The 24782-nt window shown below is 38.9% G+C and overlaps 1 protein-coding gene across 3 annotated transcripts; it reads left to right on the forward strand.

Moving 5' to 3' along the window:
• LOC120495766 (carbonic anhydrase 13-like) lies at positions 1-24782 on the forward strand. Of its 3 annotated transcripts, none has more exons than XM_039695605.1 (7): positions 1-635; positions 9257-9454; positions 14655-14773; positions 18077-18172; positions 19306-19368; positions 20411-20566; positions 22722-24782. In XM_039695605.1, the coding sequence occupies exons 1-7, from the start codon at positions 134-136 to the stop codon at positions 22833-22835; spliced, it is 1248 nt and encodes a 415-aa protein (XP_039551539.1). In that variant the 5' UTR covers positions 1-133; the 3' UTR covers positions 22836-24782. The 3 variants fall into 3 exon arrangements, with proteins under 3 accessions (XP_039551539.1, XP_039551540.1, XP_039551541.1); XM_039695606.1 differs by having other exon boundaries at positions 1-536; XM_039695607.1 differs by lacking the exons at positions 1-635; positions 9257-9454 and adding exons at positions 9960-10575; positions 10994-11058.

Here is a 24782-nt window from a genome sequence, read left to right on the forward strand (position 1 = left end):
CGCTTGGGGAAACGTGAAATCTTCCTGCGGGTTATTCCAAAGGGAATTGGGTTTACACCCCTGGGAGACAAACGGGAGGGGATGCAGCGGTGCGGACTTGGCTTTACTTTGGGAGTGGCGGGTGGACCCAGGAATGGGCACTGCCGCACAACTCCTGCTCTGGGGGACGGGGGCTGGTGGAGCCACCTTCCCTCTGTTGGAGCGGGCTCTTGAGGGATGGCACTGCATCCCCCGGGCCACCCCGACGGTGCTGGGGGGAGCCTGGGTGACCAAGCGCTTGGGGCAACAACAGGCACGGACGGGCCAGGAGGCCGGAGCGCTGCAGGTCTCCTTATCAGCGCCCCAGGATCGGGGCGTCGCCGCGCGTCGCCTTCAAATCGGGCGCAGCCGCCTCTCCCGCCCCAGCCCGTCCTATCCCATCCCAGCCCATCCTGTCCTGTCCCGTGCCGTCCCGTTCCGTCCTGTGCCGTGCCGTGCCGTGCCGTGCCGGCAGGAGAGCAGAGCCATGCTGCACTGGGGATACGACGAGCACAACGGTAGGGAACAGCGGCCGGGGCCGTCGGGGCGGCCAGCGGGGTCCCGCGGGCACTTCCCGCCCCTGGGCTCGGCAGCTCCCGCGCCCTCAGGAGAGCTGGGTGAGCTGAAATGCTCTGCAGCGTGAGAGCGAGCCGATTTTTGTCTCGGCATTCTGCAAGGCAGGTGGCTGAGAGGTGTCCGTGCGTGCGGCATCGCCTGCAGAGCCGCGCCGGGCTTGGCTCCGGGTCGGGTCTGCCGCGCTCCCGCTGGGATTTCGTTCTCTCCTTTAGCTGAACAGTTGCGTGCACAGATCGAGTACGTGGCTGACAGCTGCACTGATCGGAACTGCTGTACCAGCAGTGCTTCTCTGGTTCCAGCTCTGCTCTGCTTCTACACGGTGGGAAATCCTAGTTACTTGACTGGGTTATTTAAATGCATAACTATGCACCTAAGAGGTGATGCTTTTGGATTTTAGTTGTTCAGTGGTTTCCTTCATCTTGTCAGTCTTTGAAGTCCCAAGATGGGCTCATCAGCAGGCTTAAAGACTTGGCTCTGTTTTGCATCTTCAGTCATGCAAACGCTGCTCCAGTGTGCAGACAGTCTCACAAGTTATGCAAGTAGAAATAAAAATGTTTTTGTAAATTGTAGGCTCAACTCTGATGTAATATCTTATATTGTCTGTACACAAAGAAACGAAATGCTGTGACAGTAAAAGGAGACAGCTATATATTTGCATATACTAATGCCTATAAGAATATGCTTTGTGTATATTATTACTTAGACTTTGGAATACTGTTTGTGCAAGTACTACCTTTCCTTCCTGGCCCTGTTGTTCCATCTTTTCTGGATGGATGTACTTTTCCTGAAAAACTGGGTGGTGGTGGTGGATCACAGGAATGTTGCAATGATTGGGTGTGTTATCTGCTGTTGTGCAGTCTGCCCTACCCCTCCCCTGAAGACGTAAATGGGTCTTGTTTTTCAAATTTTTTTCTCCATACGTTTCTATGTTTTGAGCTTCACCTGCACTGCCCAGATAAGAAGCCCACTTTCTTTTCCTTATCCTATCTCTTCTTGTTTGCTATTCTCAACTTATAGAGAGGGGAGGCCACCAGAATGTCTACTGGGGTGGCCCTGGACCTTGCTTGAGGCCCTGTCTCTCCTATAAAACTCTATTTACTGCCTGCCTGGTAACATATTTGAGGTGGAGTCTGCCTTTCACTTCTTTCTTGGAGCCCCACAGCAGCTGTGGGATGGATAGTTTCTCATCAGTCCATCCCCTTCACTGCACCTTTCACAGGAGGTGAGAGGAGGGAGGCGTGGATATCAAACACTTCAGTGCTCTTCCCTAGCATCAGTTTTATTTCTCATCTTTTTCTCTTATACTGCATTTATTTTACTGATTCTGCTTGTTATTATTGTTTAATTGAGTAGCAAATGAAGGAAATTGCTCTGATTGTTGAAAATTTTTGTTTACCTTCATGGGCTTGAAAACAGTTTTTCTGAAACTAAGATTACCTTTTGCAATTCAGACAGAAATAAATTGAATTAATTAAATGTGATGCAGGTATATAGTATGGTTGACTGCCAAAGAGTTGAAAAAAACATCTGTGTTCACTCTGAGTTCTGCAATTGCTACTTGAAATAGTCACAACATAAATCATTATGTGCTTAAACTGGCCAATATTAAAACATACATGTGTGGAATATCTGTGTTTAAGGACATGGCTCACTGATAGGTAAAGAATTAAAAGATTTGGGGATTGACCCCAGCTGGACACCAGGTGCCCACTGTATCACTCCCCTCCTCAGCTGGATAGGGGAGAAAAAAATAGACTGAAAGGCTCAGGGGTTAAGATAAGGACAGAGGGAGATCACTCTCCAGTTGTTTTCCTAGGCAAAACAGACTTGCCTTGGGGAAATTAGTTTTATTTGTTGCTTATCAAATCAGAGTAAGGTAATGAGAAAATAAAATCTTTAAATCACCTTCCCTCCAACCCTCCCTTTATCCCAGGCCCACCTTCACTCCTGATTTTCTCTATGTCCTCTCCTGCACCAGCTGTGGTCAGTTCATCACATGTTGACTCTGCTTCTCCCTTCTCTTCAGTGGCAGGACAACTCACACTCTGCCCCTGCTCCAGCATGGGGTCCCTCCCATGGAAACAGCCTTCCATGAATTTTTCCAATGTGAGGGCTTCCCACAGGCTGTAGTTTTTCACAGACTGCTCCAGCATGGATTCCCCAAGGGACCCAAAGTCCTGCCAACAAACCTGCTCCAGCTTGGGCTTCCTATGGGGTCCTGCCAGGAGCCTGTTCCAGTGTAGGCTGTCCATGAAGTCATAACTTCCTTCAAGACACATCCACCTTCTCCAGTTGGGACCCTCCATGCACTGCAGGTGGATCTCTCCTTCACTGTGGGCCTCCATACAGGGCACAGCTGCCTCACCATGGTCTTCACTATGGTGCGGGGAATCTCTGCTCAGGGTCTGGGACCATGTCCTCCCCTTCCTCTTGGTGTCTGCAGAGCTGTTTCTTTCCCATATTCTTACTTCTCTCTTTCAGTTGCTGTTGCACAGTAAATTTTTCCCCTTCTTAAATCTGTTACCCAGAGGTGCTAGCACTGTCCCTGATGAGCCCAGCCTTGTCCAGCAGTGGGTCCATCCTGGAGCCAGCTGGCACTGGCTCTACTGGACAGGGGGAAAGCTTCAGCAGCTTCTCACAGAAGCCACACCTGCAGCCTCCCAGCTACCAGTGTCTTGTCACATACACCTGATGCAGAAGTTCTCAGTTACTTTGGTGCACCTATTTCTGAAATGAATGAAGGCATTATTTTATTTCTGTGAAAATCTTGGCCTTTGCACACCTAATGCAGAAGTTCTCGGTTACTTTGGTGCACCTATTTATTTCTGAAATGAATGAAGGCATTATTTTATTTCTGTGAAAATCTTGGCCTTTGCTTTCTTGCCACTTTTCTTACCTCACAGTTCTGATGTTGCTTATCTGTAGAGACATAATACTGAAATCTTGAAGACTGGCTTCAGTGTGGCGTCATGCATGCTTTTCACTGTTGCTCAAGGTTCCTGTCAGGATGGGAAAGTTCTTGCCCCTTGAGTCCTTTTTCTTTTACAGGGAATTGCTTTCATTAAAAGGAAAATCAAAGAATGAGTAAGGTTGGAAGGGACCACAGCGGGAAATCAATTTACTTTAGTTTACTATATGTTTAATTAAATATATGGGAATTATTGTTTGTTACAGCAAAAATTTCTCTTGATCTAGTTACTACAGTAATGCTGAGGCATTTTGTAAATAAAAGGAATATTAATTCATAGAATCATTTAGATTGCAAAAGACCTTTAAGATACTTTAGTTGAGCCATAACTCCTAATACATTTTTTCTTTCTGAGAATAATTACATCATTTCAATATCTGCTTTTAAAAAGGTGCTTAACTTTACCCATAAATTTTTAATTGATTTTGTTTGAGCTCATCTTACTGCAACCTAATATGCAATCAAATTACTTGCAAGCCTGAGTTTATAAATTTAAGCACTCTGTGATTGATAAACTGGGCAATGGATTATCTTTAGAAATAAATGAGGATGTGATCCTGTCAAGGTCATTCAAATAATGAATTTTCTGTATATAATAACAAACTATGAAAAAACCCCAAACCCTAACACCTTTTCACCTGTACGTGCTCCGTTTATGCACATATAGAGGCTCACTGGAATTCAACAGTATCCTCTAGTGTCTTCACTGGGCTTATCTCAAGTTGTTCTGTTGATGAAATTTGTAATCTTTAGCTTCATCTGGATCAAAATGCAACACTGAGAGGTGCTATAGTGAGTTCTCTTTCCTGCCAAATTCCTAACTGCCTTCACTGTGAGACCTGTTTCATTAACTGGCTGTGTGCAGTGCTGGTGAGTGGTACGTGCAGTGATTGTCTGACCTAAAAGTGTCAGACAATTCATTGCCTGTGGTAATGCTGTGTCCAAAATAAAGGCAAGAAATCTTCAGAGCAGATGGTTCAGTTTTTTGTCATAAATCTCAGTCACAATAGCTTTGATTGTTAAGAACTACTAGAAAATTGCCTCTAGCAAGAGAACATTTTCCCAACAGCAGAAGAGGCTTTTATAAGTTCAAAGATGGGTATATTAATCACTTTCATTCAGTAAAGGAAAAAAATGAAAGGAGGTGAATTAATGAGTTCTACTCCCTGGATGTGTCTGAAAGTGCATATTTAGAAAACTAAAGTGTACATTATTTTAATATGGAGACATCTAATTCAGAAGAAATTTTCAATTTCTTCTGAGGACACAGCTGGCTTAAATCTGATTATATGACATGCATTTGAGTATCTCTTTCAACAGTAATGACTTTTTTTTACAACAGTCATACACAAAGTGTGCATTGGGCTGTGGTCTGTAGAAATTGAGTCAGTTTTCCTAGAGTGACAAAAGCATGATAATTGTACTAGATTGTGGGTAGATTGCCTAGTAAGGAATATCTGTTGATATAACCTACTTGTATAAAATGAGTTGAAGTTTCTTGATACTTTCCTGTATACTTTGAAAGGTCAGATGTCTGGTAGTTTGGTTATTTGTAGATGTTTAATCACCATAGCAAACCAGTATTTTGGTCATCTGAGCCAAGAACAAGTGCCAAACCAGCAATAATGTCATTTTAGAACTGACTATTACTGTTAAATAATTAAGTAGTGACAGAATCACAGCCTTGGGTCCTCTTTTTGACAACTTTGTATTATTTCTTAATGCAAGTCATCCATATTATTTAATTCAAATAACTATAGTTATTTCTGTAACAGAGCAATAGGAGACCAAGTAGTTAAGCACATAAATATATTTTTGGCTGTTCTCAGTTAAGGACTATTAGAATTATTAAAATTAAATAGCAATAAACTTTTTCTAGGAGTTCCAAATCCTGGTAGATGTTTAAGACCATAACAAACCAGTATTTTGGTCATCTGAGCCAAGAACAAGTGCCAAACCAGCAATAATGTCATTTTAGAACTGAATATTACTGTTCAATAATTAGGTAATGACAGAATCACAGCCTTGAGTCCTCTTTTTGACAACTTTGTATTATTTCTTAATGCAAGTCATCCATATTATTTAATTCAAATAACTATAGTTATTTCTGTGACAGAGCAATACGAGACCAAGTAGTTAACACATAAATATATTTTTGGCTGTTCTCAGTTAAGGACTATTAGAATTATTAAAATTAAGTAGCAATAAACTTCTTCTAGGAGTTCCGAATCACAGTAGTGAGGTATAAATTATGAAGTGGGGCTTCTTATAAATAAAATTTTGTGTTGCATCCCTAACTATAGGGTATTGGGATCTAAACACAATTAAAATTATAGTCTAAACTGTATGTAGTTAGAATATTGAATAGCTTTGATTACCATTCATGAGAGGAATTATGTTTAAACAGTTTTATGTTTCAAACCAGTAGGACTTTTATCTTCTGCCTTAGAATCTATTTTTTTTGAGTTTAGTTAATGAAGTAACTAACGAAAGTACTTTTTTAAAAATTGAGACTGAAGGCTGTAATCTTTGTTCTGAGGCTTAAGTCTTAGGCTATTCTTGACAAGTTTTTCCCACTTCTGTTTTTCTGTGCTTCTCACAGGAGAATTATTCTCTGCCCAGGTGCTGTGCAAGCTGCAGCCCCCAGCCCCATGGGCGCTTCCTCCCTGATTTACTGCCGGGGTGCACGGGTGCTTTTAGCACCTGTGAGTTTCTGAGCTGTGTTCACTTCAATAGAAGTTGAGGAAAGAAAAATATCTAACAGCTTTTGATGTTAGGCTAACCACTGGATCATGCGTTTTCATCCTTTTTTGTCATAATTTTTAGTTAAGTGCTAAGCCATCCAGAAAGACCCAAACCCAGTTTTTGCACTGACGTCAGTTATCTTCAGTGTAAGGAGGTAGTTATGAGGATTTCCAGTGATGCAGATTTTATTTGACCAGATTCTGGTGCTCATATTAAGTATTTCTTATATCCAGTCTCTCAATTGATTTATTATGCTTTTTACCCATTATAAGCCTGGAGGAGAAACAAGTTCTGTGCTTTTCTACATACTGAAAGATTGTTTGCCCTGCAGACTTTCACCTTTCTCTTTTTCCTTTCTACTTTCCCCTTATGACTTTTTTTTACAACAGTCATACACAAAGTGTGCATTGGGCTGTGGTCTGTAGAAATTGAGTCAGTTTTCCTAGAGTGACAAAAGCATGATAATTGTACTAGATTGTGGGTAGATTGCCTAGTAAGGAATATCTGTTGATATAACCTACTTGTATAAAATGAGTTGAAGTTTCTTGATACTTTCCTGTATACTTTGAAAGGTCAGATGTCTGGTAGTTTGGTTACTGGTAGATGTTTAAGACCATAACAAACCAGTATTTTGGTCATCTGAGCCAAGAACAAGTGCCAAACCAGCAATAATGTCATTTTAGAACTGAATATTACTGTTCAATAATTAGGTAATGACAGAATCACAGCCTTGAGTCCTCTTTTTGACAACTTTGTATTATTTCTTAATGCAAGTCATCCATATTATTTAATTCAAATAACTATAGTTATTTCTGTGACAGAGCAATACGAGACCAAGTAGTTAACACATAAATATATTTTTGGCTGTTCTCAGTTAAGGACTATTAGAATTATTAAAATTAAGTAGCAATAAACTTCTTCTAGGAGTTCCGAATCACAGTAGTGAGGTATAAATTATGAAGTGGGGCTTCTTATAAATAAAATTTTGTGTTGCATCCCTAACTATAGGGTATTGGGATCTAAACACAATTAAAATTATAGTCTAAACTGTATGTAGTTAGAATATTGAATAGCTTTGATTACCATTCATGAGAGGAATTATGTTTAAACAGTTTTATGTTTCAAACCAGTAGGACTTTTATCTTCTGCCTTAGAATCTATTTTTTTTGAGTTTAGTTAATGAAGTAACTAACGAAAGTACTTTTTTAAAAATTGAGACTGAAGGCTGTCATCTTTGTTCTGAGGCTTAAGTCTTAGGCTATTCTTGACAAGTTTTTCCCACTTCTGTTTTTCTGTGCTTCTCACAGGAGAATTATTCTCTGCCCAGGTGCTGTGCAAGCTGCAGCCCCCAGCCCCATGGGCGCTTCCTCCCTGATTTACTGCCGGGGTGCACGGGTGCTTTTAGCACCTGTGAGTTTCTGAGCTGTGTTCACTTCAATAGAAGTTGAGGAAAGAAAAATATCTAACAGCTTTTGATGTTAGGCTAACCACTGGATCATACGTTTTCATCCTTTTTTGTCATAATTTTTATTTAAGTGCTAAGCCATCCAGAAAGACCCAAACCCAGTTTTTTTTTTGCACTGAGGTCAGTTATCTTCAGTGTAAGGAGTTAGTTATGAGTATTTCCAGTGATGCAGATTTTATTTGACCAGATTCTGATGCTCATATTAAGTATTTCTTATATCCAGTCTCTCAATTGATTTATTATGCTTTTTACCCATTATAAGCCTGGAGGAGAAACAAGTTCTGTGCTATTCTACATACTGAAAGATTGTTTGCCCTGCAGACTTTCACCTTTCTCTTTTTCCTTTCTACTTTCCCCTTTCTCTCTCCTCCTTTCCATCCTAAGGAATGTTTTCTGTCTTTGTAGAATATATTCCCCAGGCAACTTACTGTTCCTATTTTTCTTTACCCTCTTATGCAAATATGGTTAAACAATGGCACGTATACTCTTACTGTGAATTATTGGGAACTCTGATGCTTAGTAATTAACAACAGATAACTCACACATCAGTGAAGCTTTTCTTACTTTTTCAGGATGTTACTTGCTATTTTCTCATATCCATATTATTGATTTATTAGCTTTTCAGGTGACATTTGGCTTAGCTTGCTTGGACAGAGGAAGGATGAGATGACTAGTATTGATTAACAGCTTCTTTAGTCCTATAATTTATACCTAAGTCGGGTCAATGGCACTGCATCTGTGTCTGGACAATCTACTCTCATCAGCTGAAGGCATTGGAAATACAAACCTCACACAGGCACCACTGTCCTGATTGTTCTTGTTTTTTGATTTTGTCAGTGCTACACTAGTGTGTGTGTATGTGTGCCTGTGTGCATGGACACTTCATGATTAAAGGGTGACAGTCATTCTTCTTTGTGACAGCTGGTGTGCACAGTTGGTGCCTGGGAGGAGGTGAGCAGAGGTGCAGCAGGGTTTAGGTTCCAGCCACTGCCATCAGGCTCCACTCAGCATTTTCTGACATCACCAGTCACCTTTTTTGACATCTCCCCATCTCATTCACAGTGATCAGTGGAATATGTGTTCTCACATCACTTTTGAATAAGACATAAATAATTCTTAATACAGGGATTTGCATAGAAAAGAGGTAATCCTTCAAGACACAATGAGACATGATATTAGGCAAAAATGGCATGTCAAAAATTTATTGGGACATAGTGCCTGTTGGATACAGGATGCCTGATTTGAATGATCATTTGTTTTATCTGTCTTGTTCATAGCTTAGTCTTACTGGGTATATGAAGGGGTCCAGAGAACTGTTATTGCAATATGATGCAGCAAAAGTAGCTGAATATTTTGATCTGTGTTTTCCTGATGCATCCTTTTTGAATGTAAAAGATGCAGATGAGGACAATTCAAGTAGAGTTTTATTTCATAAGAATGAGGGTGCTGTCAGCAATTTAGACTTCTCCTCCAATGCATTGCAGGGCCTGCCCACTGGAAGGAGGTTTTTCCTGTCGCTAATGGAGACCGTCAGTCACCCATCGACATCAAAACTGAGGAAACCAAGTATGATCCCTCCCTCCGTCCTCTAAATCCCAGTTATGATCCAGCTTCTGCTAAAATCATCCTTAACAACGGGCACTCCACCAGTGTGGAGTTTGATGACACCGTCAACAAATCAGGTTTGTTCCTTTAGTCTTGCACTGTAACTTCCTCCACCAATTCCTAAATAGAATACCTACAGCCTGGGCACATCTCACTGCTGGATATGAACTCCTTATTAACAGTAGGGCTTTGCTCCTCTGGATGAGAGATTCCTTTTTCCCTGTCTTTCAGCATGATGCAGTGTGGGAACATATTTGGACACAAGTTCGAGGTTGTGTTTCTCAGCAAGTGTTGGGATTCCCTACTTACAGGAGTGGTTTTATCCACCCCCACCAACTGGATAGTGCCAATCCCCTGTTTGAACAGTGTTGTTTACAATTTTTCAAATGCTGCTCTCTCTCTCTCACTGCAGATGAATCCTTTGTGTCTCATTACAGGTTCATTCCAACCGAATCGCTCAAATCTCTTATCTGAATTTAGCTTCAGGTTTGGTTATATGTTTTTCCCCTTTTTACGACCTATTCTTGGACTTCTTATGACAAGTAAGAGCCGATACAGAACAAGTGAAATAGATCCCAAGTAATCCCTTTTCTTCTCTGAAAAGTATTATTGCCCAAGTCTTTTCCAGGGGTGTATAGCTTCCCTTTTTGCCAACAATAATTCTTATTTAGAAGTTCTCTGGTGTATCATAGTCTTTGTAATGTTACTGCCTTCATCTTTGAAACCTTCTCTTGGATTTTGGGCAAGTCAGCATGCCTCCTCTTCAAGCTGTAGGAATGCAGAATCTTCAAGCAATAAAATAATTTTGTGGCTGTGTGAGGCTTAGCTGAGGATTCAAGACCATATGATGCTTTCACAAGCATCAAAGCCAGAGAGAGACTAATTTTTGATGAACCCTTAGTCCTGAGGACTTATTAGCTCATAGTGGCAAGAGGGAGAGACAGAGATGGAGACCGTCATTTTTTTGTTCCCTGAACAGTCTTAGTTTTAAACTTTCTATCAACATTGGATGTTGCCTGAAAGCCACCAGCTGACCATCAATGATCAGTCTGACCTTGTGTCAGATGCCGTGGAACTTCCCAGAATTAATCTCTGCTTCGAGCCTAGTAGATGCTGGTGAACTAAAGCACATCTCTTAGAAAAATATACAATCTTGATTTCAAATTTTCCAGCGATGCTGAACCTACCACAGCCTTTGGTAAGTTGTTCTAATTGTTAATTACCCTCACAGTTTAAAAGAAAAAAGTTAATGAATGTGAATACACCAAGAACCTCTTCCACTCTCTTTACTCCTTTCATGAAGTGACAGGGCCTGAGCAATGTTTCTCTAGGCTTCTCTAGGCTTCCCCTGGTACCAAAGCAATGGTAATGCGATCCTCCTCTTACTGCTTTCCCCAGGCCATATCTCCAAGGATATAGTTCATATAATAGCAAAGCACTGAGAGATGTTGATCAGATAATTAACAGATGGAATACCCATTCTCCTTCAGTACACACCATGTCTTCCATGCATGGACCAGATTCTTCAGTTCACAAAAATGAATAGAGTAATTCACTATTTTCCCTAATATTTGTCACTGACAAACTTTATCAGTACTGTTTTTGTTTTCTTTCAGGTCATTGCCCAAAAAATACTGAATTTTCTAGGGCCCAAATTTGGCTTCTGGGGCACCAGTGTGAAGTAAGAACTCCTGCCATGTCTTGGTTTCTTGAAAAAAATCAAATTAATTGGTACTAAATACCATGCTAATACCATACCATTCTGACGCATTATTAACTGACTCCTATATGAACTATTTCCTCACTTTGGTCAACACTGGAACTGGGCTGTCAAGTCTGTAACTGTTTGTGTAAGTCTGTTTATGCTCTTTGGTACCATATTAGCTCCATTCTTTGAAATTGCTCTATTGATCTTCTTCCAATATTTTTCAAAATTCAAGATACTGATATTTGCCTTAAAAACTTCTGACTACCCTCTCCCTTAATTACTGTTGGAATGAAATGGTTTTATCATCACTGTGTAATGTGGCACAAATACATCAACAGGCCACTTTCCACATTTTTCAGCATAAGTATTTCATGCTGGTGCATTTCTACAGAATAGTTTTTCCTCAGCCAGTTAGAACACTGATCTTTACACTTTTCTAGGGTCATTTGCATCAAAGTTTACAGTCCTTAAAAGAAAGAATTTAAGTGCCACTGACCCCCATCTCCTGTGTTTGCTAAGTTTATAGGCTGTGTAAATGCATGTTTTTTGAGTTGAAGCTTTAAGGAAGTTAAATATTTTTCCCCAGGATAAACAGTCACAGTTCTTTTTCATTATCCAAGCTACTTGTGTTAGCAAATAGGCAACATAAAAATTCTTCTTTTGTCTTTACTTGGTGTATTTTGTTCCTAAGAAAGTGTAGGTTTTGCACTGAACCTAGAAAAGAGAAAAAATTGCTATTGTCCTCCCTACTGCTCTTAATTTAAAAAACATCTGGTTAAATCTCCACTCATTTCCCCTTAAAATTTCTGTAATGAGCCAGTAAACTATTCCAGACTGATTCCCAAATGCTCAGAGGACATACAGAGCTGGGAGATTGAAATTATTTGTTTTGCTGTGAATAAGGAATCTCTCTGAGTGTAATTCACATTCTGGGCTCTGTGAAAAGATATTTTGATTCTAAGTCTGACAAGAAAATTACGAGTGCTTGCAAAAGCAAAATAGTGAAAAGCTCACCCATATACATGTTAGTTTGAATAGAATTAGAACAGAACAGAATAGAAGTAGAAAGAACAGTATAGAGTAGAAAAGAATAGAATAGAGTAGCCTCTTTCAGTTGGAAGGGCCCTGCAGTAATCATCTTGTCCAACTGCCTGAGCAGTTCAGGGCTAACCAAAAGTTAAAGGATGTTGTGAAGGGCATTGTCCAAATGCCTCTTAAACTCTTATAAGCCTGGGGCTTTGACAGCCTTTCTAAGAAGATTGTTCCAATGTTTGACCGCCATCATGGTAAAGAAATGCTACCTAGCATCCAGTTTAAATCTTCCCTGGAACAGCTTTGAGCCTTACCCATGAGTCCTGTCACTGGATACTTGAGACAAGAGACCTGCAGCTCCCTCTCTGCTTCACCTCCAAAGAAGTAGAGAGCAGTGAGGACACCCCTCAGCCTCCTTTTCTCCAAACTAGAAAAACCCAAAGTACAAAGTTGCTCCTCATAGGATGTGCTTTCCAGCCCTGGGTAATTGTCAGTAATATTGCAGTTGTACAATGCACATGTAACATTGGCTTAATTTTATTTATGTTAATATAAGCTCCTTTTCCTCAGACTTCAATCTGATATAACTGGATCTAGTTGCAAATGAAGGAAAGAGCCCTGAAAATTTAAGCTCTTCCTATTTTCCACCAAATTTCAAAGATGAAAATATTCTGCTGACATTACATTTTTATGATCATGCTCTTTATTCATAAAACCTATATTTTGAGCTTAATTTCTTAGTGATTCTTTTGAATATAATCAAGAGAGGAAGCTCCTGAGTGTTGAAAAATAGAAGTATTTAAAATTTCTGTAATGAGCCAGTAAACTATTCCAGACTGATTCCCAAATGCTCAGAGGACATACAGAGCTGGGAGATTGAAATTATTTGTTTTGCTGTGAATAAGGAATCTCTCTGAGTGTAATTCACATTCTGTGAATTTTCTTATCTGTGAAAAGATATTTTTATTCTAAGTCTGACGAGAAAATTACGAGTGCTTGCAAAAGCAAAATAATGAAAAGCTCACCCATATGCATGTTAGTTTGAATAGAATTAGAACAGAACAGAATAGAAATAGAAAGAACAGTATGGAGTAGAAAAGAATAGAATAGAGTAGCCTCTTTCAGGTGGAAGGGCCCTGCAGTAATCATCTTGTCCAACTGCCTGAGCAGTTCAGGGCTAACCAAAAGTTAAAGGATGTTGTGAAGGGCATTGTCCAAATGCCTCTTAAACTCTTATAAGCCTGGGGCTTTGACAGCCTTTCTAAGAAGATTGTTCCAATGTTTGACCACCATCATGGTAAAGGTGGAGTGATTTGTTTCGCTGTGAATAAGGAATCTCTCTGAGTGTAATTCACATTCTGGGCTCTGTGAAAAGATATTTTGATTCTAAGTCTGACAAGAAAATTACGAGTGCTTGCAAAAGCAAAATAGTGAAAAGCTCACCCATATACATGTTAGTTTGAATAGAATTAGAACAGAACAGAATAGAAGTAGAAAGAACAGTATAGAGTAGAAAAGAATAGAATAGAGTAGCCTCTTTCAGGTGGAAGGGCCCTGCAGTAATCATCTTGTCCAACTGCCTGAGCAGTTCAGGGCTAAGCAAAAGTTAAAGGATGTTGTGAAGGGCATTGTCCAAATGCCTCTTAAACTCTTATAAGCCTGGGGCTTTGACAGCCTTTCTAAGAAGATTGTTCCAATGTTTGACCACCATCATGGTAAAGAAATGCTACCTAGCATCCAGTTTAAATCTTCCCTGGAACAGCTTTGAGCCTTACCCATGAGTCCTGTCACTGGATACTTGAGACAAGAGACCTGCAGCTCCCTCTCTGCTTCACCTCCAAAGAAGTAGAGAGCAGTGAGGACACCCCTCAGCCTCCTTTTCTCCAAACTAGAAAAACCCAAAGTACAAAGTTGCTCCTCATAGGATGTGCTTTCCAGCCCTGGGTAATTGTCAGTAATATTGCAGTTGTACAATGCACATGTAACATTGGCTTAATTTTATTTATGTTAATATAAGCTCCTTTTCCTCAGACTTCAATCTGATATAACTGGATCTAGTTGCAAATGAAGGAAAGAGCCCTGAAAATTTAAGCTCTTCCTATTTTCCACCAAATTTCAAAGATGAAAATATTCTGCTGACATTACATTTTTATGATCATGCTCTTTATTCATAAAACCTATATTTTGAGCTTAATTTCTTAGTGATTCTTTTGAATATAATCAAGAGAGGAAGCTCCTGAGTGTTGAAAAATAGAAGTATTTTCCCATTCTCTGAGAAATATCCAACCTTGACAATAGCAGCATACCCTTTAGTGGGCCATAACCCACTAATCTGCCCATAAATGCAATTTTCATAGTCATATCCTTGACAGGTGAGGGTTTCTGTAGTACTTCCAAGAAATGGAAAGCCGTCTGAGACAACTTGTGATCAGGAGCAGAGGAGTATCCGAAGACTGAAGTCTGGTGTGAGGTTAGAGGATGGTTGATAGAGACTCCCGTTCTCTCAGTGAAGCTTTTTCCTCTGCTTGGGTTTCCAGTGCTGACTGGGGGGCCACTCAGCGGGACCTACAGGCTGCGCCAGATTCACTTCCACTGGGGATCCAATGATGAAGCTGGCTCTGAGCACACGGTGGATGGGATGAAGTATGCAGCAGAGGTAAGGCTTTACGTGGAGTCATCTGTACCTCTAAGCTTGTGACTAGTTTTCCATTGCAAGAATAATGTTGCCCTTCCTCTTCCTGCTTTTCATCTTCCCCTCATTTTATTGAAAGGCAAGTGGTCTTCCTGAATTGTTGCATGTTGGTCCTTTCTCAAAGGAGAACCTCTTTGAAAGCTTTGCAGAGGATTAAAAAAGGAGTACAGAAGACAAGAGTTTGATAAGAGCAAGACTTAGTGTTCCAAGAGTTATTTTAAACTTTCATTATTTCCTCCTTGGAGAACATTTTCAAAGTCATCTTCAATGGCAAACCACAGAATTGTTGGATTTGGAGCCTCTGTAGTGTAAAGTTTATGCAAGACTTAGGAACGTTGTATTTTGTGGTGCACTTAGCAATGTCGTGGTTATGACTTTGAGAACTATGGTTTAATATTTATGGGATGCCTGCTGTCTGTGGGGTGGCTGCTGTCTGTGGGATACTGTGCTTCAGTGGAGGTGGTGTGCCAAAGGGAGAAGTGCATCATCTCCTCTGGCACAGAGCATTCACTCCTGCTCTGTCTCCTTTGGTGTATTTGAGTAACCTGCAGGAGGAAGTTCTCAGTATGAGATTCCTCTTTGCAAATGGAAGTAACATGGAATATTTTCAGGAGATTGATATCTTTAAAAACATATGATTCAGACAGTGTCAGAGTTTTCTGGGGTTAAAAGAAGTAAAAAGTGTAAAAATAAATGGACAAATAAAAAGCATAATACTACAGAAGAAAAATATGTAATGTATGCACTGTGGTGTGACCAGATTTTACTGGAAATGCTATAAGAGATACTGATCAGGAAAAAAGATTGGTTTTCTAACACTAATGGGGAAAAGTGACATTTGCAGTGTTTAAAGGCTTATGTTTTCCACAGGAACCAGGTGAGATGGAATATAAAGAATTAATAGAGGTGCTTTAAAGCCATTGAGTACCAAACCCAAATTTCTAGCTGAGAAAATATATGTTTCCCATCTAAGAAACCAAATGGAAGGAGAAAATATCCCTGAATTTCTAGCCAGTCTAAAAGCCTTTCTGTTACCTGTTGATTGGGTAACCCTCCACAAGAAGCTCTCTAGATGTCACTTTGGCTGTGGGATAAGAAACTCAGAATTAAAACCAAGGCTTCTGAATATTGTTCACACAAAAGAAAATGCCTCAGAAGGAGACATGAAAATGTTTTAAGTGCTCACCTTTGTAAGGAAGATGTGCAAGTTTTGAAGAAAAAGCATCGACTGAATTGAAGAAAGAATTAATGTACAGGTAAAGAAGACTGCAAAGTTTGGCTCTTAAGCCCTCCAGGAAGCAGAAAGGATCCATGGCTGCATTCTCTGTGACAACATACGGTCTGATCAAGGTCTCTTCACAAGCTGCTGTGACACTGCGGTGGTAAGACAGGATATATTCCTTAGAGAAGTCACAAGACATTGAGAACGGGTCTGTACCCAAAAGTGTTTCACACTCCATTTGGGGGCTCTGGTTTTTGGAGGGTTACCTTCTGGGGGATTTTTGGCAAAGCTATGAGGGAGTGGGAGTGGGATTTTAGTAGCTGTGGGAATTTTCCTTTTTATCCTTTGTTGGGTTGTTTTTGATGATGGTATTTTTTTTTCCCAAATCCACAATAAAGGTAATTTCTGACTGTGAGTATCTGTTTCCTTTTTGCGTATGTAAAAATGTAATTGTTTAAAAGTTGTTCAACATAGGTTCTGTGAATTTGTAATAGAGAGCAGTGCAGACACTATGAACCCCAGGATATTAATGCACTTGAGAAAGGTTTAGTGGACTGTGTTCTCCTGGTTTACTGTATGATATTCTTAGCAACTTTCCTTCAAGGATTTCTAAAGCTATGAGACAGCATGCGTGTCATTGTGGTTGTACATGTATTAATATTGACAACACTGGGATTCCTTACTTGCTGCAAGTAATGTTTCAGCACTTTAGAGCCCAAATGCTTAAAAAATTGATGTCAAGTAAGACCATGTAAGAGTTCCATTTTTAGATATGGAAAATTGAAAATTATAGAGGTTAAGGAAGGATTGATATTTAGAATAAAAATCTATCAATCCCTAGAACCCTATTTCAGCCATGCAGCTATGTTGCTTCACATAGAAATCCTTTAAAGCAGTTTCAGCTTTCCTAAATTGTTCTTACTTTACTTGTCCAATAGGTGCTATATTCCAAAAGGAAGCCTTTTTTTTCTTGGGTTCATCCCAATTTAAGTCATTCAATGAGTTGTTTTTCAGCATTCTTGAAGCATCTTCAACATCTGAAAAGATGGTCACCAATTTTAGAAAAGCCAATCTCACATCCTGCTTCTGAGCATCTTTAACTAAAAATTATGTGTAATAAGATTTACTAATCCATTGAGGATTTGTGAAAGCAATTAATGTTTGTGAAGTAGTTAGAGTTAAGTGCTGTGTAAGTGTGCTCTCTTCAGTGTGGCAGTCAGACCATTGCTCAAGGCTGGAACAACCTGGAACTTCTTGGAAACCAGGACTCCCATCATGAAGTGTTGTCAGGATTTAGGAAACCTAATTTGCCAGGAGGTACTTAAGTGTCATGGAAATAGACATCACAGGCTTTTCCTCTTCCCTCCTGGCTGGGTAGTGTCTTTAAGCTTCTTAAGCAAATATGACAGGACACTTCCAGACTAATGCATGTTGGAAATGCAGATACTCAAACCTGAAATAATCAAGCTGCTCGTAAGGGTGTCACTACTGGTAGTCATACAAAATAACATTTGAAAAGTGTCAGAAATTAAATGCTGATGTTCCCTTAAGCTAAACAAGGGAAAAGGGGTCAGTGCAAGTTTAATGTGTATTTGCCTGTTTTCTGCTATTTATGTAGATGATTAATGTTGCTGAAAGCTTGATTAAAGAAAAAGAGGAGTAAAATACAAATGACATCCTCATGAATTCCAATCACTTTTTAAAATCAGCTGTACTAAAAATGGATTTTAAACCTCTAGTTATATAACCATTGGCTTTTTTTTGTCTTAACTTCTCAGTTCAAAATCTGGGGACCCAACAGCAATTTGACAGGCACTGTTGTATGCCAATTGCTGCTAAATTTTAATAATCTTAGCCACTGGAAATGCTTTTGCCATTTGCGTCAGCTACATATTTATTGATTTCATGAAATATCTGCATTTGGAACACTGACTGATTCTGCATACAAAAGAGTGAAATAGAGTGTCAAACCCAATAAAGTTGTATTATTTGCCATTACTTGAGTTCAGTGAGAGTTGATGCTGTCTTTGTCTCTTGCTTTTCAGCTTCATGTGGTCCATTGGAATGCAGAGAAGTATTCCAGTTTTGTTGAGGCAGCTTGTCAGTCAGATGGACTAGCAGTCATGGCTGTATTTCTGAAGGTAAGAAGAGAATGCTTCAGCCCTCATAATAAATCTGCATTATGAGCCCAAAGAGATAATGGTGATGGTTTGTGTAAGTAGCTAAAGAGATACTTGTTATCTTATACTTATTTCCTTCATAGTGTTTAGCTGCCAATATAGAAAGCTGTGCTTCCTTTAAGAATAAAAATATAAGTTTAATAGATTTTCCAAGACAGTCAAACTCTTCAGTTTGCCTAGACTGCAAACCCAAACAATATTAGATATGGAATTAAATTCAGCTGCCCCCATTTGGATCCCAGTAACTTGTTCTTGACTAGCATGTTCCTTTAGGGGGACAGCTTGATTTAATTGTTTTTTTAATGGCTTGTTTCTGAGCTGGTTGTTTCTTCAATAAAATAATAATAATAAAATAATGCAAAGACAGAAACAGGAGAATTTCCTAATAATTATTTTATACCTTTTTTGCCTTCTCCACCTGTTCTAAGATTAAATTTGTGCAACAGCTTCACTGAATTCTGTATGAAGAAGCAGATGGGGAATTCTCACAATCTATGGCATAAGATAGGGCTTTGGTAAATTCTGTGGTTTCTGGTGGCTGACACGGCTTCCTGAGAACAGCTCGTACTGGTGCTGGCACAATCAGAAAGCCATTCCATGCAGCAGTTGCAAAGAACTGCTTCAGCAATTCAGTAATTCTGTCTTTCCAGTTTGTATTACAATTACTCAAAGGAGGTGTCACTGGATTTCTTAGCATACAAATTCAGTCTGGAATGTTGTCACATAAGAATGTTGTTTTCAATGTTATAAGCAGTTTAAATTTCTGATGTTAGTCTGTAACTTTTAATATCCCACATATTAAAACATGAAAGATAAATGGTTTCTATTCACCTGTAGTGAAAAGTTTGTCATTCTTTTGTAGGTGAAGTAATTTCTATGAATAGCCAGAATACTATTAGCAAGGAAGAGAATCTTCTTTATGACCAGTATTATTTCTAAGGACCAGCTAGTCACAGGCTTGTACTCATTAAATGCATCAGATCTTTCAGTCACTTCAGATATATGAAGCAGTTTCATCATCCATTTGCTTTTTTATTAATTTTTGTTGCTTTTCTCTGGAGCTCCAGTGTTTCATTTTTCTTTGGTGTTAATAGATTGGTGAATGTAACCCTCAGCTGAACAAGATTACTGACCGCTTGGACACCATCAGAATCAAGGTGAACAAGTGCTTCTAAAAGAATACTAGCTAATATTGGTGGTTGCTTTTGTTTGGGCTTTTTTTTTGTTTGTTTGTTTGTTTTTTGGGGGTTTTTTGTTGTTTTCTTTTGGTTTTGTTTTTGTTTTTTGTTGTTGTTGTTGTTGTTTGGTTTGGTTTTTTGTTTGTTTGTTTGGGGTTTTTTTGTTTTTGTTTTTTTGTTTTGTTTTGGTTTGGTTTGGTTTTTTTTGGGGGGGGGTTGTGGCTTTTTGGTAGAGTTTTTTATTTTTTGAAACCTGGCCTCTACTCCCTGCATCTTCATGTTTCCTTATCCCTAGTTATTGATACCTGATTTGAGACAGTTTATGTGCATTCTGTTTAAGTTGAAAACTAAATAGACAAAAAATAATTTTTACACAGTAAAAGATCAGAGCAAACAGCTAATTCCTCACAGAACCCAGTCTCTGATAAATCTGTTGCTATGAGGATAGTAACAGGGGAAAAACATACTTCATGGAAAGTTGTAAAAATGATGAGGGAAATACTTCCTTCCCTGTTTTGCTGAGGTACAGGGTAAGAAATAACCTGTTGTTTGTGTGAGAGAAATCAGCCAGACTTTCAACATGATGTTCAGACAGACATCTGTGTCCTGGTATCCAGTACAAGCAGAAGCAGAAGTAACTCCTGGGAGGAGTGAGTGGGGAGGGAAGCATGTGGCAGTAATCTGTGGGGTTACTCTGCCAGCCTCACAGTGACCATGTTGAAAGTGTAACATCTTCTGACTTCTCCCCACAACTTCCATCTCATGGTCATCTGTAACTTAAGGGAGTCTGTGCTAACAGGACACCTTTCATGGTGTCCTGCTGGCATCAAGGAAAGTCACAGCAAAGCTGTCACTGAGCTAAGACCTTGCCAGAAGGGCAGTGATGAGGACCTCCTGTCACCACTCAAGATGCTGCCAGCCCACTTGGCAGCGGAACAAGCTCTACCTCCTTTGGCATGATTTGCTTTGGCCTCTTGCTTTTAAATAATGTTGCCCTGGTATTTATTTTATTCCTTTCCAGGGAAAAAAAGCACTATTCACAAACTTTGATCCCAGCTGTCTGCTTCCCAAGTCTCTGGACTACTGGACTTACTTTGGCTCTCTCACTGTTCCACCACTTCTTGAGAGTGTCATCTGGATTGTTCTGAGAGAGCCCATAAGTGTTTGTTCTGAGCAGGTATCTTTGGATTTTTCACTGTTATGGAAATATTGCTTCTGTAAGAATGAAAATTGTAAATGCCACCCAAAATTATGGGTTTTTGCAGACCTTGGCACTGCAGACCTTACAAGATTTTCAAAAGTCAAAATTTGTATATCAAATTCATTCTGACTAGTTGCCTTTCTTGCTCTAACAGCTATTTATTATTCATTTTTAAAAAGAATCTGCATACTTTAACAATTAATAAACAAAAATAATCCATAGGGAACTTAAAAAAAGAGTTCTTATGATGCTTAGAAATTCTGGAATTCCAATTGATTTAATTATTTGCATATCCTGCTGAAACCTCATCTTTGGCATTTTTATCTGGCAGACAAGTAGTAAATATCTTCTTGCATTTTAAATACATAAACTTGATGAATTTACTAGAAGTGTAAAAAGGGAATACTGCTGTAATAAGTTTGGGCTGTGCTAGGCTGTTTTAGGAAAGCTGTGATTCAACATAAAAAGAGTCTATTTACATTTCTTGTTAAAGCTTCATACTGAATTTTAACCTTGCAACAGTGACACCCAGCGGGCTGATCCTCTTAGGTGTAAAGTATTTCTGAATAGAGAACACATACTCAGCAGAAATGGTGACTTCAGTCTTTGCTAAAAATGTTAAGACAGTTCTCTGAATGGGTTGTTTGTTAGAAAACCTCAAATTTCTGTTTGCAACTGACTTGAAGTCATTTATTTGCTCAATGTGTGTATTTTTCTCATGTGTATCTCTTCCTCACTCCCCTCAATCTGGCTTTCTAAGGCTCGCTGCAGTGTGTTTGGATCTAGAATTGAAAACTTGTGTTAAGGTATCAACTTTCCAAAGAAAAGCCATTTTTCAGGTTAAAAGCTTCTTATTTGGGGAAATCTATAATAAATACATTCTAAAATGTGAAATGATGTACATAAATGGGTAAATCTGTAATTAATACATTCAAAAATGTGAAATGCTGTATATAAACAGCCACATGTAACAGGCTCAGGGAACATGGTGTAGGAAAGTGTAGTGATCCTTTATTAGTCATTTTTCATAAACTTTAGCTGTATCTTATGTATTAGAGTAGTATTATCAAATATAAACATGCATGCAGCTAAAGTGTTTGTTTCCAGTAATGTCCACCATTGTGACTGGTCAGTCAGCACTGATCTACTGTTCTACCATTTAATTTTATTCCTCAAGTTTCTATTTCTTTAGGGCTTTAGAGTTTACTACAGACATTTTGTTGCACTTTTCAGGTTGAAAGAAATTAAAAATAGCTTTTAAGTTTTCAGAAACTTACAGGACCCTAAATTACAAACATCAGCTTCAGAATGGGGTGAAGCAAGGTAGCACTGACATTTTTTGCTCTCAATGTCATTACAATGCAATGTGCCATTACAATTAAATGTTCTAATATAATGGAATAGTTTTTGTGCTGTCCTGCCTTTGGTAACCTAGGAGGGAAGTAAAGTAGTATATAGAAATAGTAACTATTGGAAAGATTAGAAATTAAACGAAATTCTATACATAGATCAGAAATCAGCCTCATATTTCCCAAGGTTTAGACATGGAACTCTGGTGGGGTTTCTGCTGAGATCAGCATATGCGGAGTTTTGAATAAGTGCTTTCCTGGAAGTTATGAACAAGTGCTTCACAAGGGAAGAATTTAGAATCTCTCCAGGTTTGAGTAAGGGATAGTTGCAGAAGCTTTCTGTAGCACCATACCTGCAATTCCAGGTTAATTGTGAATATACTCTTTGAAGAAGGAAACATACACAGATTGTTTGTATGATAAGAAACATAATCTTATCTTCTGGCAAAAAGCATTTCAGAATCTCCAAACTATGAAATCCATCTAAAAAGGTACAAACTCTTCCTGGTTTAGACCAGGTTGTGGAAGACAAAGTGTGAATAAAGGAAACAAGTAATCCTTATGCACACTTCCATGTATTTTGGGATATTTTCTCAGTAGTCATCCTTTTTCATTTACAAGGATAGAAATGGTGAAATTGCCATTCCCCTCATGACTTCATAAAATACAGTTTGTTCTTTCAGGTGTAAAAAAAGTGACAAGTGTCTTTTTTATTTACATGCTTTTTCATGAGTATTGACATGAGGGTTTTCTGCTGAACCTTACATCTCTTTTGGTTACAGCTGGCCAAATTCCGCAGCCTCCTGAGCACTGCTGAGGATGAGGCCGCCTGCTGCTTGCTGAGAAACTTCCGGCCTCCCCAGCCTCTGAGGGGACGAGAAGTCAGAAGGAATTGAAGGAGTAAATCCAGAGTAGGCTCCCTCTGAAATCAAAGGCTGAATTCATTTTAATAGTTAATATACTTTGTGATGTTTTGATTTTTTTGTTTTAACCAATAGTTGTTAGTGGTTTCCATGCAGTCATTTCTTACAGGCAAGTATGTCTGGAGTTATCACAGGTTCGTTGATGTTAACAGGTCTGACTGGGTTTGAGTGCATTGGAAGCACTGAGCCATCAGCATTGCAGACACAAAGGTCACTGCTAATCATAAGGGTCAAATGTGGGGAAGGAGTTGTCCAGATTTTGCTACCAAATCACTGAACAAGATCTTTGGTATTATTGACAGTATAGGATGTTCTGGGATTAGTCTTCTGGTCTCTAACATAACATTTAGCTTCTGCATAAACCTCACATTGCATTTGTCAAGAAAAAAATATTTCAAGAATGATGTAATTTCGTTGCTGATTTTTGCAATACCATACTTACTTTTCTACAAAAAGCAGTAATGACTAGCAGCATTTAAGTAAAACAGATATTTATATGATTCTGTTATTCTGGCTGCTTCATAGCAGTAATCATGTACTGATTGATAGTTTTTTTAAAGCAAATAGTAAGGATTTTGTATATTACAAGATCATGTCAGGTTGATTAGGTATTCCTGAATTCCAAAATGTCACAAGATAAAATTGTCCTGAAACCTGAAAACTGCAAGGTGGAAGGGCATAGAGGGAGCTGTTTGTGCCTAAGTCCAGTTTATTGCACTTGGTAAAGAATAAGGGATTATTACACTATATCCATGTAGCATCAGACTTTTGCCACTTAATATCAAGAGGCAGGGGTAGCTGTTGTTCCAGACTGTTGCATGCTGCGGTGTGAACCACGTGCTGCTTACCTCTGCTCTCACTGTGGAGCACAGTGCTGCCCAGGCATAGAATGTGTCAAGGTGCTGGCTGATGTTCTGCTGTCATAGGTGAACTTCAGTGGTTGCACTTATATTCCAAGACCAAAGAGAATAGTTAGAGAGAGCCAAAGAAATTGGAATCAAGTCAACATCTAATAAAAAGCTCAGCCCTCAGTAGCAATATGTTGAAACATCTGTCTTTATGAGTTGACTTGAGCCAGTGTTTCTCTCAGGACCTTTTTTTATCTCAATATGATTGGGGTTTTTTACACCAAATATTTTTATTAATGAACATGCCATAGGATATAGCTTAGGATAGAATTAGATTTACTCTTAAGCTGTGAGAACTATATAGTGAAATCCAGTGAGTGATACCTGAAAGAGGCAGCTAGAGGTTTTACTGGCAGGAACTAACACAGTAGTACTTCTGACAAATTTGTCTTCCATAACTGCTCTCCTTGAATTAATTTTTAAATAGGTTTTATATGCTCTGCCTTTTACCTCAGTAGGTCATTTGATCTTAGATGAACAAACATAAGGGAAATCAATCGGGATTGACTTTTTAGAACAATAAATGCTGTTTTAGAACAATAAATTAGACATAGAGATATAGATATTTTATCTTAATTTAGGATATGTAGAATTCCTTGTTTTCTCCTCCCCAGAATATAGCTGTTATATTCTGGAAGGCCTCCCAATGCCTTTTGAATACTTTCTGAAGAAAAGAACACAGATCATTGGAGAAAAAAAAAGCCATTTAGCAGCACTAAAAGGAAAAGTGAGAGAGTGTTGTATGTTTTCACTGTCTTTTTTAGACTTAGGATTGGATCTCATATGTTTCCCTGTTATGTGAGTAGCTACAGAATGTGTAAAAAATGTTTACAAATTGCAGGAAGGATACAAAGGATTTGTTGGTCTCAGAAGAGGAAGGAATAAGGCTACTGCTTCATATTGTAAACAGAAGTTTTACATATTTCTTACATATTGTAAACAGTAGAGTTGACTCAATTCTTTTATATTTATAAGGATTTTATCAAAATAAAATATAGATTTTATGAATGTG

The sequence above is a fragment of the Passer montanus genome, unplaced genomic scaffold (genome assembly GCF_014805655.1).
Source record: "Passer montanus isolate IOZ18808 unplaced genomic scaffold, ASM1480565v1 scaffold90, whole genome shotgun sequence".
Classification (NCBI taxonomy): domain Eukaryota; kingdom Metazoa; phylum Chordata; class Aves; order Passeriformes; family Passeridae; genus Passer; species Passer montanus.